At 46.6% G+C, this 16,204-nt stretch overlaps 3 protein-coding genes across 3 annotated transcripts; 1 reads left to right on the top strand and 2 right to left on the bottom strand.

The window, feature by feature from the left end:
• Nucleotides 1–2,426: 2,426 nt before the first annotated feature.
• DFL_002740 (uncharacterized protein) lies at nt 2,427–3,479 on the bottom strand (the record flags this gene model as incomplete). The annotated part of the gene is made up of 2 exons (XM_067631571.1): nt 2,427–2,528; nt 2,592–3,479. The coding sequence occupies 2 exons, from the start codon at nt 3,477–3,479 to the stop codon at nt 2,427–2,429; spliced, it is 990 nt and encodes a 329-aa protein (XP_067494103.1).
• Nucleotides 3,480–4,749: 1,270 nt separating this feature from the next.
• Nucleotides 4,750–6,050, bottom strand: DFL_002741 (uncharacterized protein; the record flags this gene model as incomplete). Its single annotated transcript, XM_067631572.1, has 5 exons — nt 4,750–5,061; nt 5,118–5,264; nt 5,318–5,584; nt 5,640–5,912; nt 5,991–6,050. 5 exons carry the CDS (start codon nt 6,048–6,050, stop codon nt 4,750–4,752), a joined length of 1,059 nt encoding a protein of 352 aa, XP_067494104.1.
• A 322-nt stretch (nt 6,051–6,372) lies between these two features.
• Nucleotides 6,373–7,398, top strand: DFL_002742 (uncharacterized protein; the record flags this gene model as incomplete). Its single annotated transcript, XM_067631573.1, has 5 exons — nt 6,373–6,396; nt 6,458–6,642; nt 6,722–6,888; nt 6,954–7,205; nt 7,274–7,398. The coding sequence occupies 5 exons, from the start codon at nt 6,373–6,375 to the stop codon at nt 7,396–7,398; spliced, it is 753 nt and encodes a 250-aa protein (XP_067494105.1).
• Between the last annotated feature and the right edge of the window lie 8,806 nt (nt 7,399–16,204).

A 16,204-nucleotide genomic window follows, 5' to 3' on the forward strand; every position in this document is an offset into this window, starting at 1 on the left:
TTTCCTCACCGAGTGAAGCGCTTTCCTCCCAAATTGTGATTCGCCAGATTTAAAATGCCCAACCATTCTCTTCCAATTTACAACATTTTCGACACCTTTTGGCGAATCCAACGCGTTAAATGTTGTGGATTGAAATCCCCACCAACGGCACAACGGTTTCTCGGCAGTGCTTGTTAGATTTTGCAGACAAGAAAGCAAAGAGTTCCGTACATTTATAATAAGTGCCTTCAGCATAGCATAAGCAACCCTATATTTCTTGGGTACTGCCATACAACGTAATGTAGCAGTAGTCTTACCAGCCACTACATCTCATGCCCATTTATTAATATCACACCATGCTACGGTTTTAACAACTAACGTTTAATGTGCTAGGCCGTGATATATCGATACACAACAACTAAGCTTCTCGGAATCCGTACAGTCTGTCCTTTAGTAGCTGTTGTTCATAAATAAACCTAATTAAATCTCTAAAGTGTGCAAAGCCGCTGGCTTATTGCCTGGTGTATCTGTATATATCCAACCCGACGAATTGCTTCACGTGGAGGCATCTGAGTCACCTCATTTCATGGCTACATCCATATTGATTAATATTCCCGGAAACTATACGTATATGCCATTCAGCCACAGTTAAACTAGCAAATTGTTTTAGAATGGCACAATCTTGTCAAAGAAATGCTCTCTCGTTTTGCTTCCCTGTCCTGCTAGTTTTTTTTCCCTCGTCCGATTTCGCTGTTAGTAAATCAGTTATACTACTTGAAGGTAGACTCAAGATTGGAACACTCGAGAAACACTTTTACCAAGCACATTTTATAATTCAAAAAAGATACCGAAAAGATACCAAAGAGATTGAACGCCTTGTTAGAGAAGTTAAGAAGATCGCAATTGTCCCCTCAAGAAAAATCAGTTTATAAACAATGGGAGCCGTGTAGACAAGGACATTCCGAACGTCAAATTGTATGCACCTAGAATTGCTTCTGCACGTTGGTTATAATCGGGGCAATGAAAAAAAATTGCCTTACGTTAATCAGATAACAGGCCGTTATTGTGAGCAAAATGCCACCCCCACCCCCACCCTACTCTATATATGCTAAAGCTGAATCATATAATAGCTAGTGCACTGGCAGCAGGTGTTTGTGCAACGCTGATTAGTCGCGGCTGGAAAGATCAATTGAAAAGGAAGGAAGAATTGTCATATCAGCATAAGGCCAGCCCAAACGTCATCTGGAATGGTAAGGGAGATGGTAAAAAAAAAGGACAATAAGAATGAGATGAAGGGCACCAAAAGCTAGTCCAGCCGTTTTCTGCCAATATGATCAATATAATCTCGGGAATACACCAATGTTTGCAGTAGCTCCAAGTCCATGTCGCCATGTCGACTTTGTATATCTTAACTTTGGCATTTCTGTATTTATACTATTCCTAGTTCGTGCCCCCTAGTCCAGTATTTCATGATTTCACTTCTCCAGAGTTTAAGATTCAAAAAGCAATATACATCTAGACATGGATGCGATAGGGCAAGGCGGAAGGCAGGTTAACGTTATTCAGCTGGCCTTCATGCCAGCTGGTACTTGCATGGTATTCGACCGTTTTACAGGGTCCAAATACATGCATGAATCAATATCCTTCCTCTCACAAACCCTCCCAATAGACACTATAGAGTCGGGGGAAGAGGAGGCCAAACCCGGAGCTTCCCAGGAACCCTTTGCTCTAGTATCCGCCATGTCGGGTGTTGTAAATAAAACGGGTTGTCGAGGCACATTGCGGTCTCGACGAAAAAACAGCGCTGACGAAATCAAAAGTCAACACCCCGGGCCATTTTGATTGATGTGGTTTCAGGGAGAATCAATGAATGACAAGAACCGCTCTAGACTAATTACAAGTGAATGAGCGGGTCCGTGAAGGTGGATAAATTAGACTAGCGAAAACTACGATCTGATTGGGCCTATTCCTTATTCTAGAGATATTTCTCTGACATTGACTAAAATGGATAATGTATACTGGAATAAGGCTGCCATTTCCCCAAATATATACTATGTACTATTTAGGTTAAATTTGTGCAACTTTTGGATGTGGGCTATAATACAAAGATCCTTGAAACACCATTCCAGGATGTCCCAAAAAAGGAAGAAAAGTGACCTCTCAAATGTTGAAAGCACAGCCAGTTGCCCGATCCAACACTCAACAAGGATGAAGCGAAAATATATAGGATGAAAAGTTAAAAAAAGGGAAATAGATCCAAAGAACGCCGAATCCATCGGGGAATCTAGTAATAATAAAACAAAAAACGAAGAAAAACAAAGCATAGATTTTGTCGTAACTCATAAGATGGCATCATGATTTTTGTCGACATGAAACGCATACAAAATTAGATGGATCATGCTGTGAGGGAGGGAGGGAGGGAGGGAGGTGTCAGACAGATGCTTGACTTAATACTCCCACTTCCACCAGATGTTGATGCGACCTTGCTGAGTTGTTCCCAAATGCTTCAAAAATGGTCCTTCACAGACATCCAAGTCGTTCTCTCCAGCCTGCAGTAATTCATTAGTATATAGTTCAAATGTAAGCTTTCATAGAGTAGATGTATAACTTACGCATCCAGGGCACTTGTCTTGGACAGTGAATACAACACCTTCAGGAGCCATATCACTGTAAACACGGACCTTCTTGCCGCAAAGTGGGTTATTGTTTGGATTACCACCGTCCAATGGCTCCATCCTGAGCTTGCTCATGGCGACGACGTATTCGGCATCGTTATTGGTAATACCGCAAGACCCGAGACCACAAGCATAGTAGGTACCCTCGCCATAGAAGAATTCACCGCCAGTTACGGAAGAGGTTTCAACTGGTGCGGGGACAGAGACCGGGTCAGGAACAGTCGTTGTCTCTGGCTCTGGTGTTACCGGCTCTACAACTGGCTCTGGGACTGGTTCAGGTGTCGGTTCAGGAGTAGGTGTCGGTTCAGGAGTAGGCGCTGGCTCAGGAGTGGGCGTGGTTGAAGTAGTTTCTGGAGGTGGAGGAACAACTACTGGAATAACCTCGGTTGGAAGGCTAGGAGTTGAGAATGAGGTGCTGCTCTCAGAGGTTGTAGTTGGAGGAGGTGGTGGTGGAGGCTCATAGATAGATGTAGATGTGGATGTGGATGTCGTGGATGTCGTGGATGTGGTAGAGGTGGATGTGGTAGAGGTGGATGTGGTAGAGGTGGATGTGGTAGATGTGGATGTTGTAGAAGTCTCGATCGAAGATGAAGTCGATTCAATAGAGGACGAAGGGATGTCGGCAATGGTTGCAGGGTTGACGTAGACGGTCGAGTAGATGTACTCAACTTCGACAACTTCCTGTGTTTTGGTAATGACAACCAAGGCTCGCTTCTCATGATGCTGATGACGGAGCATATGCATGTGCCTCGCACGAGCTAACGGTGTGGCGAGGGTGGCAGAGAAAGCTGCAAGAGCTAGGGAAGCTTGGAAGAGTCCCTTCATTTTCTGTGGCACAGAGACTAATCTGTGATTGTGATTGTGATTGTGACGTTGACGGTTTGGAAGTGAGATGCTGATATATCGAGATATGCAGGAATGCTCCTCGATAATGCTTTTATTGTCTACTGGTGGTGTATTTAATGAGTGTTTCCGTGCTTCAAGCGCCAACACTTAGGACTTAAGGAATGACGGATATCTGGTATCGGTCGGACGCTGAACTCGACGTCTCTGACGTTAATCGAGATGATATGAAACCAATAAGGAGCGTATGGATAAAAAGGAAAGATAACGTATCTCAAAAAACCGAGGGAATGGATTAGTGAGGGGAGATCAGATCGGATCAAATCAGATAGTATCAAACCATGAAGGAAGAAGGGAAACAGATATCACACGGCACAGGAGGGAAACATCCCTTTTAAGAGGTGGTCCCAAAGGGACTCGGACACCTGAGAATCTGGTGTCGTGATAGTAATAGGGAGCACGCAGTGACCCCTTTTTGATTCAGGTTGCAGCCGAGCACCACCTCAGCCTTGGTCCTCCTTGTTCGGGCGGGCCAATAGGTATCCCTCGCTGTGACAAATTTTTCGGACTAAACTGCAAAAGTCTGGTACCTGCATTACCGGCAGAATACGATTGGGATTGACCACAAGGCGGAGCACGTTTTCTTTTTTGGTTGGGTGTGCCTTGGGAATGGGAAGAACTTTTCTCCACGGCCAGTCATAAGGTCGTTCTCCATCTGCAATCCTTTCTTTGCAGGTGAAGACGAAACGCGAACGAGCGAGCCCGCCCGCATGTGAGAGGTCGTCCTCGCATCCATTTTCCCGGGGAGAGCCCAACGAGACCCCGATATCGAACTCGATTCCATCTCCGAGCGTATGTCATCCGATACGTATACCCATCTAGCACCCCTCCGCTTAACCCATCCCTTGGATATGCGTGCGCAATTGCCTTTCTGCATACCAACAGACCCTGCGTCCAACTTTCTGCAATGAGGTAATCAGGCTCTTCCCGAATGTTGTGTGTTGGTTGCAACTGGTATGCAGGGGGCTTGCCGAGCCCGAAGGAATAACTCCGAACTAAGACGGTCACTTCAAGAAAAAAAATCCGAAATCCATGGAGGAAAATTGCCGGTTTGGTGAAACTTGGTAGATGTTGGAGAAAATAGTATAGTACAGTGTGCAAAGCGCTAAGCAGTGCAGAATAGAAATGCCATTGACGGACCCAGAACGCCAAAATGCCCAAATATGACACAAAGCTCTCAGATCTGAACTTCTCAATCATCCAACATGTCCACATCACCATCGTCTTTTTGCTTCTTTTTCTTATCCTTTTTTGACTTTCGCTCCTTGCCGCCCGCATCATCGCCGTCATCTTTCCGCTTTTTAGATTTCTTTTCTTTGAAGTTGATTTCTTCTGGCGGCACAAAGTCTTGTTCGCGTTCCTTCCTTCTCTGTTCCTTCTTTTCACGTTGCGCTTCTTCCTTCTTTTCAGCTGCCGCCTGCTCCTTCTGGGGCTTGGAAAGGAAGTATTCTCCGGATTCGATTTGGAGATCGACTTTGGATTTCTCTTGAGCTGGTGGAAAGGGCTTAAACAAAATTAGTAGCTATTTTTGAGTTGTGGGCTTGACATGCAATCACATACCGTGTAAACTTTCTTGGACTTGTCCGTAACCTTGAACGGCTTCCGTCGTTTAGAAAGCGTCTTTTTCTTGAATTGGGGAAGAAATCGATCCCAACTTTCGTTCGCCAATGCGGGGTCCTTCGCAAGCTCCCGTTTGATCATAAGCTCCTAAAAATGACATCAGTATAAGCGGCACAGGCGTGCTTCCCCGGATTTCAAACCTTAATGTGGTAAATCGGATGAATATTTTTCATGCAATCTTCAACCACGCGTCTGATCTCTTTCAGCCCTTTATAACCGCCCATGGCACTGACCGTCGTTCCCTGTACCAGAATGTAGCACCCTGTGAGAAGTTCTAGGGCCTTCAATGTTGATCCATTCGGCCCAACTATTCTTTGCCGCCTTTTCGCGAACTTTTGCCGGTTAGGTACCAACGACCCAATTTTAATTATATCGCATGCGACATCGTCCTCAAGAATTTTAATCGCCTAAGATACAAATTAGTATACCGCATCGGTAGGTGTTGGGAATGGCACAGCATACCTGAGGCGCAGGTACCGATCTCGCCAACAATTTGATAAGATCTCGAGCGTTTAATATCGCTGCAGGATCATACGTTTTCCTGGTTGTCTTCACCGTCATGCTACCTTCCACCACATCGAGAATCGCGTTTATTCCATTTTTCGCAAGGGTTCGAGTGATCAACGGCCATGCTTCACGGAGGTATTGCTCGCGATATCTCGGGAAAAGAACTTTGAAATCTGATTCTTGGAGGAAGGCGCCTCCCTTGTTATCCTCAGGTTTGAACTCATCAATCTACATCACACGCATGTCGCATGTTAGCTATCCAACCATAGAATGGCCTTCAAAGGGAGAGTAGGTGTATGTAACTACCTTCCATTTGTCAATATCTTCCGTATCCCACGGTTTATCGACGTTGTGAGTGGACGGCATAGTGGCGGTCGTATTGTCGGAAGAAGTTGGTGATGTGTGATTGATTGATGAAGAACTAAAACTTTTGCGCGCAACTTTTTTTTTGGCAGGCGAGGTGCTGCGCCACAACCTTGAATTGATCAACCTCACTAGCCACTCGGTGCACTAGCCCCACTCCACCTGACAGCTTCGCAACCCAACCTGAACCTTGACGCGTATCCCACCTTTCTTGCCAGTTCCTACAGCTTCATACCCTCACCTGTAACGACCTTTACGCATTGGCATTTGATACCTCCTTTCTACAGCATCGACATCCTAGTTTCCATATCTCCAATAGCCCAAGATGTCGAGACGTTACGATTCACGAGTACGAAAGCTTCCATCCTCCCCGGCTCTCTTGAACTCTAAGCTAACATGAAATATCGTAGACCACTATCTTCTCCCCGGAAGGTCGTTTATACCAAGTTGAATATGCTCTAGAAGCCATCTCACATGCCGGAACTGCAATCGGTATCCTAGCCACCGATGGTATCGTCCTTGCTGCCGAACGCAAAGTCACAAGCAAGTTGTTGGAACAGGATTCGTCAGCCGAGAAGCTCTATATCTTGAACGAGTACGCTCCATACTCTCTCTCGTCTCTATAGGGATTCTCAAAGGTTCAGAGTGAGAGCTAATAATACATGATAAATCAGCAACATGATCTGTGCCGTCGCCGGAATGACTGCCGACGCCAACATCCTCATCAACTATGCCCGTCAAACCGCCCAGAACTATCTCCGAACATACGACGAAGAAATCCCCTGTGAGCAGCTAGTGAAGAGGCTATGTGACTTAAAGCAAGGGTATACACAGCACGGAGGTTTGTGGACAACTTGGTCGGAAGCCGGATTACGTATGTCCGTATTAACCAAAGTCGGGATATAGGTCTGAGACCCTTTGGTGTCTCCTTCATATACGCCGGTTACGATTCGTTAAGAGACTTCCAGCTATATCTCTCGAACCCCTCGGGTAACTACGGTGGCTGGAAAGCAACGAGTGCGGGTGCCAACAATGCCAGTGCGCAAAGTTTGTTGAAGCAGGACTACAAAGAGGATTGTAACTTGGAGGAGGCATGCGAGATCGCCGTCAAGGTCCTTAGCAGAACTATGGATAGCACTACGCTGTCGAGCGAGAAGTGTATGTCCCCATGTCCTCCCCCCATGCTGCTATATAGGTTGTACGGACGTCGACTAACTTTTCGATAGTGGAATTTGCTACAGTCGGTCGAAGGGACGGAAAGATATTCCTCAATATTTGGAGTGCTGAGGAAATAGACGCTCTATTGAAGAAGCATGGATTAGGAAAGGAGGAAAAGTCTACAGAAGACTAGATCTTAGATATTGTAGATATTAAGAACCGGTGATCGGTATCTAACGGAGCAGATGCCCGGACTTTCGGTATAAAACGGAGACTTCCAGTACCAGAAACAACTGAGGGTACCTACGATTAAAATACCAGCTCCCCCGCTGTCTTTAACTTCCAGATGTGGTCTTTACATGTAGATGTCTCATCTTTCAGCACATCTTGATGCTGGGCCCGTTAAAACACGCTCGAAAAGATTGGTCACGTTGGCAAACTAAATTATCCTAGTTTATCCCATGACCTTATCATATGCTTAAATCGCTCGCTAAATGGCCAAATTTGATGTAAAATTAATTCTTAAAAGATCTAAAGATCTGACCTTCGCATTCTGCTTCTGCGGGGCGCAGTCCATTCTGCACTGAATTATAGACGTTTTCACACGCCAAATGTGCCACAGTTTTCATTTCCAACCAACCACAGACCACAGTAATTCCCCGAACACCCGTCTAATCCTGCAGAAATCGAATTTCTCATGGAAATTCATCTACAGAACATATCAAGACGCACAGACGAACAACTCACTCACGCCCCGCCAAGCCACATCCACACTCTCACGAATCCCACTATATGTTAAGATTTCTGATGTAAGCAATGCATGTACTGCTGCACACCACCTCTCATGGAAATACTCCACATGGCAAAGCATGCGGGGCATACCGATGCCAGTCTCCCATTCGGAGGCCTTTCCCATCTCCGCACTAGATAGAGACGAGGACCCCCTCGCCCTCTCAAACCTTAGTAGACGACATGACGTCTGGACACACCACCTGCAGTCTCCACCCTAGAAAAATGTGGCCATGACCCCCCCCAGGAACAGAGAACCAGGTTTATGGGTCCGGGATTTTCGTTAGGCGCCGCCGCACACCCTCCTGAGACAGTCCGGCGCTAACGGTAAATTAAGCCCACCGAATTTGGTTCGCCGCGCGGGAGTTGTTTGACGTTCACTGTTCCAACGTCCGTTCAAACACATGCCTTTCTCACATGGTGTTCCTGGAGAATGCTGTATTGCATTTAGAAAAGGGATTTTCTAGCAGAATTTGAAGAGGTTAGTTAGGAATCGTTTTCCTGGTTATGAAATGGAGGGGTACAGAGATGATCGGTACCTGAGCGGCCAATGGCAAAAATTAAGGTTATCTTAGCGTTCCAGAGGTCATTTTTTTGGGGAGAACGCCCCAAGAATAGAAAATATGGGGGCAGGTTAGCAACTCGGTTCCCTCGAAAATGCAACAGCAGACGACGGACTTTAAATATTTTGTCTCCACAGCTTGAAATCCAACGAATGTCGTTTACAAAACAAAACCAGGCATTGCACCTGCCAATGCAAAATGCATGAATCTCGGGAGCAGGCGAGATTTCCGTGGGTTTAATGCCGCAGAGTCACATGAGCTGAAAGGGGTAATGCAGCGGCTCCGAGTCTACGGTCCGACTCATCGAGTGTTTTGAATTTGACAGGCAGGATCGAGGAGACCATGTCAACATGCACTGCACATGCCGGTTCGCATAGACTTTTTGGCTATGCAATGCCTTCTGTCATACATAACCGAGGGACATCTCGGCAGAAATACGAGTGATGAGATGTTATGTTGTATGATCGCGAAATGGGGTTTCATGCCTGCAGATTTTCTGTCTCGAAGTTAGAGCTGTTTGCTAGGTCATTGAAGGAATCTATCATGGATACGCCTACTTCGGCGGTTTCAAAGACCTGTCGCTTTGGAGATTTCCGAAGTTGTGAAATTTTTTGCATACCATTCCCGCAGCAAGATATGGCAGAATGGGTAAGTTACACTTGCCTTGAGCTTTTTCAGCCTTGCCGGCGAATTCATGCGTAATGCCCCCCTCCATTGTTTCGGTAAACGATATCAGGTGATGAACCGATAACAAGAGCTGATAGAGTATAGCATAACCGGTAATTGAAACTCAGAAAGAATCATCTCCTTCAAGATAGTTCATTGCAAACTTGTAGCTCGCAGATGAGAAGAAAGGGGAAAGAAAGAAATGTCGGAATATGAAGCGACAGCAGTATTGGGATCATTCCCCTTTCATGGGGCTCGCAAACCCTGTTTTCTTCGTCGAAGGAGCTGTTACCTGTACCTATTCCACCCACGCTCAGTCGCATCCTTGCATACCACGTAGAGGAGAGAGGGGTACATGGCATGAACAAGCCCTCCCCACCCCGCTGATTGTCCAAACATAAAGGCAAAAGCAAACCCGGCGATCCAGCAAGGGACATTACTTGCGTATCGAGCTCGTGGAGAGTGACTACTGCAGCTATGCATGCATTCAACTAGCTCCTTTACCGTAAGGGCTTAATGCCGCAGTAAAAAAGGAAGAGTTCGAGCCTTTTTCTTTTGCCTTCGACATTTCCCTCCCCCTGCTCTAGAGTAGATCACCCGTCTCACTGGATCCGGAGTATCGTTTGAGCAAACGGAAATGAATATCCACTGACACGTCACCAAGAGGGTATCATGCCTCGCCCCTCGGATGAGCAAAAGGTGCGAATTAACTTACCGGAAAGAGTAAGCTACGAGAGTCCAGCGAGCGGAAAGCAAGTCGAAAGGATGGACGGCCAAGCCCCATGCGCTCCAGATCGTATTGTCTCGGAAGCCTGTCCGCTGCCCGAGAGAGGATACCTTGACAATGACCCGCATCCATATGGAATGTTGGCTAAATGTACAGATGGTACAGCGCTGTCTCTTGTCACTCGCTGCCGCTCTTTGGTTTTCCCGCCTTGCCTAGGCGTTTGATAAGAAAAAAGCGGTTCATCATTTTGCTCATTGGTTTCTTTTTTCTGAAAGAGACTTTCCCTTCGCGTTTCTTTTCATGTACGCCCGATCAATGCTGTTGCATGAACAATGGTGATATCTTGGTTCATATTACGAACAAGGTTGTTTCTATCGGACTTTTTCCTCTCTCTGCCAAACAGCACAAAGCGAATATTGAAGTACATGTTCACTTCCAGTCACACACATATGCACCCATACAGGGCATGCAGGCCAGCCAGGGCGGGAACTGGGACGGTTTGCGATCCATTTCCCCTCCTCCCCAGCTTGGTACATCTTACAAAGCTAAATTATGCAGAGTCGGCTGGTAGTTTGAATATCACCTGTCATCAACTGTCAGCGGCCAGGTTCAATCGAACGAACACCGGCGAGCTTTGTTGGCAAACGAATCTCCAAGTGGAGCTATAGCATACGGGGTTGATCATAGCTCGACATCCACAGACCCGGCTGCCTATAATGAATCTGAGTATCCATCTCGATCAGGCTGTCCATCTGAAGTTACGGAGAGACTCTACTGCAGTGTCCCTTGCAATTTATGAATTTTTGGGGATCTGTGCAGGCTTCTGCTGTCGGCTCTGCAGTTTCTTTGCAGCTCCACCTGTACGTGATCCTACCGTAGTCATTTCAGATGATAAAATGAGAGAAGCAAAAGAGAACCGGGGGGATCGGATCGTATCATATCATATCACCCTTCCTCACTGGAAGCATCCGTGACGAGACGTCGACAATAGGCTCTTTTCAGAATGATTTCCCAAAGAGCATGATCCCTGATTGTTGTTGATGCGCACACATGCAACTTGAAGCCACGGACATACGTCTTTTGAAGTCTCACGAATAAGCAAGTCAGCACCTAACTAGCTATGAAGCTGCCGGATCAGCTAGCTGGGATGTCAAGCTGCAAAACATATTCCTAGTTGATTTCCGATGGATGTCGACATAAGCTGCACAGTAGCCCTAGCATCCTGACCTCTGGTCAGCTGGTCAGCGCAACTCTATATCATCCTCTGATAATAATAGTAGCCAGTTTGCGAGCTCTTTCGAATTCGATTCGAACTTTCCGAGGAGGTTTTGTTCAAGAAGAGATGTTGTTCCGGCGCAAAACGAGGCGGTTCGATTCTATATTCGAACTTCCAACAATTAATTAATGTAAGCTGCATGCAATATGCAACCTGGACCTCTGGTCCCCAAATCCTCGTTCGAGTAAATGAATTGAATATGCCTCAGATCGATCAGGTGACTGACACGGCAAAATGTCAAGAGTTATATTCCATCCCACCAAGCTCCACAGCAGCGACGGCAACGCAGAAACGTCTTGTAACATGTAACAAATCATGTGACTGGGACGGAATCTTTGAGGTTAGAGTGCGACCTGTCGAGTCTACTTTTTTCTCGCCGCTGCCCCGGTTCGACAATACCTGGTTTGGGCCCGCTCGAAGTTCTTTCGCAAAAAAAATATTTGCATTCATTAAAATTTATTTCTTTTTTTTCCTTGATGAAATATCGGAATTCCAGGCGGCTAATGGAGCTCAGTATTGCGACAAAAATTGCAACAACTCAAAAAGGACATTCACAGGTTCCCAGCTCTGGCTCCTGCCTTTCCCCCCCTTCCTCTCTACTCAACAAAAAGAGTCCGCGGCTAAATCGTTCTACTAACTCGAAAGGATCATTTAGCTTCTCTGCCTGAACAGCGAAGGAAAAAAGTGTTGGTATAGGAAGAATCGAAGCGGCCTAGCTCGTCATGTAAGGTTTGACAATACAGCGCGACTAGCTTGGACTGCTGGACAACTTTGGGTGTTGGAGGTCCTGGACTACACTTGTTCCATCTTAGAAACAGTATATGAGACACGACTATGTATTATCAACATGGCCGGTAATTGCTACGTCCTAAGGGCCATCGAACTGCAACAACTGGCGCCTGGGCCTTGTTGGATTACACAACTATTTGTATGCGGAGGAAAGACAGTTAGTTGCTAGTGATACAATCATATCAGTAGTTTTATATAACCCACAAGCTTGCAAGCTAGGTCCAGAGTTGGTAACATAGAAATCCTCCATGGGCTGAACAGCTCCAATGGTTGGCACCGGCCTGACCTCGGTGAATATCAACAGCATAACTCTCGCAATCATCCCATCAGCTAGCTGTTGCACACACCAGCACCTATTGTTTGCTTTACGTGACTACTCGCACACCTGAAACGCTCTATTACCTGGAAAGCAATTAATAATGGAGCTAGGGAGGGGGGAAGAGCTCAATGGGAATCTGTTGTTCGTGTTCCGCCCATTATCTCACCTCCGCGAAAGATAAGTCATAACACCAAACTCTGCTCCGGCAGGTTGGGAACAGCCCCATTTTTCTCAGGAGGTGAAATAGATCGAGAATCTTGGCCGGCAGCTGGTCTGAGCTAGGAATACGTTCCGAAAACCTGTGATAACAGCCCTTCTAGGGGGGATAATATCCGAGCAACATGGAACGATATCGACGGTACGTACTTTCGACGGACCACCACCATCGACCCCCCTCCTGGAATCCCTCCCTCCCTTTCCCATTGATTGATTGATTGATTGCATATGCTCTCTCGTAATTAGTCAAAAAGTGACAACAAATACATGCCCAAAGCTTCTCCTAAAGCGGCAGAGATTGGAAAGGTTCTTCCATCTTTGGCCATCCCCAGTTCCCCTGTTCGATTTTCACCTGTAGAGATAATAGCATACGAGAGTCCGTGCCGCAGGAATGCATCATTGACAGCTCGCTTTGATGCATTTCCCCAGCCCTTCGATATAAAATAGGTAAACAAATAGGTTTTTAAAGAGGCTCTTTGTCCTTGGACTCAGATCCTCCATTAATTGCCCTATTCTCGTAGTTGGTTCCGGCTGGTGACACTTTTTATATGAAAAGTCGACCATGCCGGTCTTGGTCTGTACAACAGGACCACCGGTCTCACATTTTGCGCCCCCTCAGGATACGCCTCCAGGTACTTGTTCGACTTCCCCACCTTCTTAATTCACAGATAGGAAGAAACTGTACTAGTCTCATGCAGTATTTGCATGGATGGGTGGATCTTTCTTGGAGACATTTAAAAATTTCTTACTTTTCCTAGCTCTTTCCTTTCCACCCCTTCCCTTGAATCCTCGCTCGCTCACTCGCACTTTCTACTTGACCACAGGCCCAAAGGCTCTCCGGAAAATCACCCCCAAGTTTCCCTCCCAAGGTTCCGGCTAACTGGTTAAGCTGGAAGGGAGGAGAGTCAGCCTCGTCTGGCTTTCCCTTCTGCTCCACTGTCCTATCCTGTCCCCCATCTCCCTAGTTCGAACGTTCCCATTCTTCCTTGCTTTCCTGCTTTCCTCCAATGCGAGGTTACTCAGCTGTATACATGTACGTACGGTACAGTTCCACCACCGATCAAACCACCCAGATGCCCTTGTCTTCGAGCTGTTGCATAGCTTCTTGCTTTGCCCTGCTAGCTCCGAACACAAGATGCACCCTTTAACCACCAATAGCTAAGGCCGAAGCCCGAGATTGGGGAGGCAGGCCAGACATAAAGCAAGCACAGGCAAGCAGGTAGGTGAAAAAGCACACAAACTTTGCAGACCAATCGACACCCTGGCCGCCCAACACTTACTCACGTGAAGTGCCTCCGCCCAAAATCGCCGTCTAGTACATTGACTAAAAGCTGCCCAAGCGTGTTCTGCGTCCGCCATCAACTCATGTGAGTTGTTGGTACCCAAAAACGTGATCGGTCCATCCTTGTTTGGGAGACTGAAACTCTGGGTCTCGGTGTAAACGAAATCCCGTGAGTCCAAATTTAGTTGGAGTTGTAGGCCAAAAAATTCCTAGAGCATATAAAAGTCCATAGCAAAAAAATACAGCAATTGATACTTCCGCGATAGCTACGATGGAGGAACTGCTTCCGTCCTGTATCCGGGACGTCCTCCCTGCCGGACGCTGGACTTCGAAGCAAGAGGTTCTTCAAGAGAGCCCCGTCTGTTGCAGGTCATATCGGGTCAGGTCGGCATGTTTCTTGATTGTTGGGGGTAGTCTAATGGAAAAAAACTAAAACGGTTCGGTCCAAAGATATGTACATTCGTATGCCCTCAGGAAGAAACAACCTCTCGAGCAGCCAGGCTTCCAGCCATCTTTCTGACCCCTACCCTTCCCTGACCTCCGCGAGCAAATCGTATGCTCTGAAAGATTTTTCTGCATGTGGCAGATTAGCCCCCCCTCCCTCGTCTAGACCAAAAATAAGAAAAAATAAAAATAAAAAAAAAGAGAGAGTATATCCTGATGGTGTCGTGTCCACTAGCAAGTGAGGAGAAAGCCGGTTGAGAGGCCATGGCCCTAAAAGCAACAGGAAAAAGGAAATACAATGACAGGATCATTGCACCTTTGCACACCAATTGCCACCCTTCCCAAGTACACACATCGTTCCCTCTTGGTGTAATGCTTTTCCCAGTAACGATCGAGATTTGAGTTGGTCAATTCTCCTCCAATGGGATATAACCCGTGTCTTATTCTTGCGTTGCGAAATCAATTGGCCTGACGTTAAGTTTGTAAAAAAAAAAGTGAGCTCCATAACTCCAAAATCAAACGGATAATAGAACCTTTTTTTCTTGTTAGAAAAAAAAGAAGTGAGAAAAGATAGGTTCCGCTCCCCGTGCAGCATAGCCCGAAACATTAAAATCGAAAAAAATAACAGAGAAAAAAGCGGCCGGCAGCAAACGTATCGAATCGACGACCGCCACGTCAACTTTCTCAATGATCATCTCATCGAGAGGCCTGCGAGCGGGGCTGGCTTTCTTGGAGGGATGTATCGACCGCCTTGCATGCCATTGAAGGTATAACGTTTCGTCCAAGCGTCGATGTTGGTATCTAATTTCGTCAGCTGAAAATCAAAAGAACTCTCGTAAATGCAACTTACTCAAAACATGCAAATACGACGTCTCCTGGGCCGGGCTATGTTGTAGCTTCCGTAGCCCGCAAAGTCCTGTGACTCGAGATGCAGATAACTCGTGCCGAGGAGGGAGAAATAATCAAAAAATTAAAAATAAATTAAAAAAATTAAAAAATCCAAGACAATATCGCTCGGTCCAGAGGATGCATTCGCGATGCAACATCCCAGTAGGCTACCCCCCATCTCCCGTCGAAAAAGAAGTCCAAGGACGGCGAACAAGGTTCTGAAAAACTTTGATAAACAAGGCCCGTCACAAACTGGACGCCTCCGATCGTCAGCCAATTGAGCAATTGGTGCAACAGCTCATCGATGATCCATGGCAATAACAGAAATTTCCTTTTGCAGGACAAGGGATGTTGATATGCCGTCTTGCCCAGCCGTCTCTTATGCAATCCTTTCTCTCATCGCCATCCACACTAGTTTCGGATACAGCCCTTGATCCAAAGTCTCGTGAGTATGAGAAAGAGACGGGCCCGTTATCGATGGAGACATATGTCCAGTAGGAAGGGGTTCCACCGGGGTGTCTTGGAGTAGTTGCATAAAGTTGGATCGAAACGTGTGTCCGTGGAAAGCACGTGAGTAGAAAGCGTCAAGGATTTGCCATCTCCATGCATGAGTAGCCTTCGACAGGAAAGACAACCTCCCTTCTCCTCCTTGAACAACCGGTGTATCCGATGCATGATCTAGATAATCCAGCTGAGGGATTTTGTTGAACCCCAAAGCACAAGAAAAACTCGGATCTGCACCTTCGCTCAAGGCCTAGGCACGGAGGGGCGCGAGTCGAGAATGGAGGGGAGGCGTCCTTTCGAAACGAGAAGACCTTCAAGGTAGGTCTGATATTGACAGGGATGTTGTTGGAAAGTATGCTGACCATCATGGCCGGAACTCTACTTTGCATGAATTCTGTTATCAAATGTGACGAAAAGTCAATTGACAATGCCAAAAGGAAAAATCATGGAGGCATCCCACAATTCCGCCGTCCCGAGCTCGTCAGAACAGCAGCTAGACCCGGCCCCGTCTTCTCGAGATTGGACTTTTGAGGCCC

The sequence above is a fragment of the Arthrobotrys flagrans genome (genome assembly GCF_004000055.1).
Source record: "Arthrobotrys flagrans strain CBS H-5679 chromosome Unknown unitig_3, whole genome shotgun sequence".
Taxonomy (NCBI): Eukaryota; Fungi; Ascomycota; class Orbiliomycetes; order Orbiliales; family Orbiliaceae; genus Arthrobotrys; species Arthrobotrys flagrans.